The sequence below is a fragment of the Amphimedon queenslandica genome, unplaced genomic scaffold (assembly GCF_000090795.2).
Source record: "Amphimedon queenslandica unplaced genomic scaffold, v1.1 AMPQUscaffold_10064, whole genome shotgun sequence".
Classification (NCBI taxonomy): domain Eukaryota; kingdom Metazoa; phylum Porifera; class Demospongiae; order Haplosclerida; family Niphatidae; genus Amphimedon; species Amphimedon queenslandica.
This window is the reverse complement of record NW_003549665.1, coordinates 2146-5113: the sequence shown is the minus strand read 5'-3', so window position 1 is coordinate 5113 and position 2968 is coordinate 2146. Positions and strand designations below refer to the sequence as shown.

The following is a 2968-nucleotide window of genomic DNA, read 5'->3' as shown; positions in this document are numbered from 1 at the left end:
GCTCCAGTTGCAGTACTAGTAGTTTGTGCTGGAATTGTTGTCATTTGAACTGCAGGAGCTGCTTGCCTGGCTCTAGCTCTGGAGCGGTTTGATTTGGAATTTAATGCCACTACACATACAGCAATCACTGCAATTACAAAAATTAGGAAAATAATACCACCAAATATCCCTCCAACAATAACTCCTGCTAATGCCCCAGCATTGACACTACTAGAGCCTGCAATGAATAATAAAGTAGATGATCACAGGAGGTCAAAAAGCATTTCATAAATGAATCATAGCTATTATGTACATGCTATATGTGTATACATTATTTATTATTGTGTACCTGCACAACTGACTCCAGCATCCTCAGAGTGACGACAATTATGATTAGTTGTATGAGAACAGTTAGTAAGGTATGATTCAGACCCAGTACAGGCAACATTATCCATTACTATGCTTCCTGTTCCTTGTCCAAAATAAGCATTACTATATGCGGTCCCTATATAAATTATAATGCAAAAAAAATTATTGAATACCGTATAACGGTAAATTTCAGAGGGGGTAAATTTTGGCAAATTTGGCATTTTGATAGCCATTTGTCAAAATAAGATCTGCCATTTTGAGCCATTATACGCATGCTCAATGGCACGTGGCTACAAATTCACTAAATTAAAACTTGCCAATCACCAAAATTTAGCAATTAGCTAAATTTTAGTCCATCCAAAATTTCCTGCTATACGGTATTTATCCCAGTGGCATGCCTAATCGCATGTGGACTTGAATCAAATAGTATTATTATACACAAAGGTATACACTTTATTTGCTGTGAATTACCTATAACTCAATAGTACATTGCACATGTACCTGTAACACTATATCCTAACTGTCTACATACAACAGTAGCATCATTAGTACCCCATGCATCATCACAGACAGTACCCCATGATCCATTTCTGCATACTTCAACACGTCCTTCTAAATTGCTGGATCCTCCAACAAGACGAACTGAGCCATCAATACAAACTGCAAAAAAATGTAAGCATCAAAGCTACCAGTATAATCCTTACTGTATGAGCATCTAACTCCAGCATCTTCAGAGTGACCACAATTATGAAAAGTTCTATGAGGGCAGCTAGTAAGGTATAATTCAGATCCAGTACAATGAACATCATCCATTACTATGCTTCCTGTTCCTTGTCCAAAATATGCACCACTAAATGCAGTCGCTAAAATAGTGCTTTTTATTAAATACTATAATTATTATTATGCACACATTACAAACTGGGTTTCCCACAAAGCATGTTAAGCGAGAATATGGAGCAACTTTAAAAATACATAATGAATCCAAATTTGATTGGAATCAGCTCAAACTTTTTACATAACATGATAAGAACATATATGTGTATCGGAAAAAATTACAAAAAATTGAGAATTCTCTCTTTTTCGATTCTGGTGAATTTGGTCAGACTTTTAAAATTATTGATTTCTGATTGGACTTTCTACACAACATAATAACAAGTCTATGCCAATAGGAACTATTATTCTAACTCGACAAAATGCCAGTGGCAAATATTTTGTCAAATTTTTTGAGCAACTTAAAAAATTCCTACATGTATGTAGATTTTTAAATTTGCTCAAAAATTAGCATTATGTTGAAATTCTGTGGGAAACCCTTACTATAAAAGGACTGAAATGTTATATACATGTAATACCTGATGCTTGTCCTAATCCTAACTGTCTACATACAACAGTGGCATCCCTATAGTCCCAGTAATCATCACAGACAGTACCCCATGATCCACTACTGCATACTTCAACACGTCCTTCAAAACTGTTGGATCCTCCAACAAGACGAACTGATCTACTAAAGCAAGCTGTAAAAAATAAAAAATTCAAGTACATACACATGTACATCATAACTGAATCTATAATCCTTACTATGTGAACATCTAACTCCAGCATCCTCAGAGTGACGACAATTATGAGAAGTTGTATGAGAGCAGTTGGTAAGAAATAATTCATATCCAGTACAAGCAACATCATCCATGAATATGCTTCCTGTTCCTTGTCCAAAATAAGCATCAGTAAGTGCAGTCCCTAATATAAAAGGATTGTAACGCTTAATGCATTTGTAATATGCGAGGCTGTAATATTAATACCTGATCCATATCCTAACTGTCTACATACAACACTAGCATCCCTATAGTCCCATGAATCATCACAGACAGTACCCCATGATCCACTATGGTATACTTCAACACGTCCTTCAGAACTGTTGGATCCTCCAACAAGACGAACCGAGCCATCAAATGGTGCTGAAATAAATAAATAAAAAAAGAAATGATATAATTAACAGTGTTATCATGATTTATGCATACCAGGACAAACCACTCCAACATCTTCACTGTGACCACAATTATGTGACAGAGGAGATCCATGACTGCATTGCTGGTATAAAGATGTTTCATTACCAACACAACTAACATCATCTAATACTATACTACCAGTCCCTTGTCCAAAGTAGGCTTCACCACGATAATAAGCACCTAAAATTAGAAAATGAAATTATATCTATAGAATGTGATGCTTTAAAGGATTGATTTGATTGTCATTCATTTCATTCATGTTAGTAAACTCTCATTCAATTCTTTTAGCATCTAATCACAACAAGCTATCTGACACATATCACTAAGTGGTAAGTACTTCATCTATGTGATTCAACTACAAAGTGTATAGCTTATTTATTAAGAAATGTCTTTCCAGCTAATGAAACTGTAATGTGTATTCATTTTATATGACAAAATTTACTTATAGAATTATAAAATAGTTATGTAAAAAATGCATGCATGATAGAGGTTTTGACCTTTTTAACACATTGGCTAGTATGGTTTTACATTGAAATTTAAATTATAAAATTCCTTCCTGGCTTACCGGTAGTAGGGTATCCAAGCTGTCTGCATACAACTTGAGCATTAGCATTAGA

The 2968-nt window shown here is 34.7% G+C and overlaps 1 protein-coding gene across 1 annotated transcript; it reads right to left on the bottom strand.

The window, feature by feature from the left end:
• Positions 1-119: 119 nt before the first annotated feature.
• LOC100632389 (deleted in malignant brain tumors 1 protein-like) lies at positions 120-2693 on the bottom strand (the record flags this gene model as incomplete). Its single annotated transcript, XM_011410140.2, has 9 exons — positions 2666-2693; positions 2364-2531; positions 2145-2300; positions 1924-2082; positions 1698-1859; positions 1053-1211; positions 850-1008; positions 329-484; positions 120-217 (listed from the first exon to the last, which is right to left on the bottom strand). Coding segments are annotated over exons 1-9 (1245 nt in total), but the record flags the coding sequence as incomplete, so codon positions are not given.
• Positions 2694-2968: the final 275 nt, after the last annotated feature.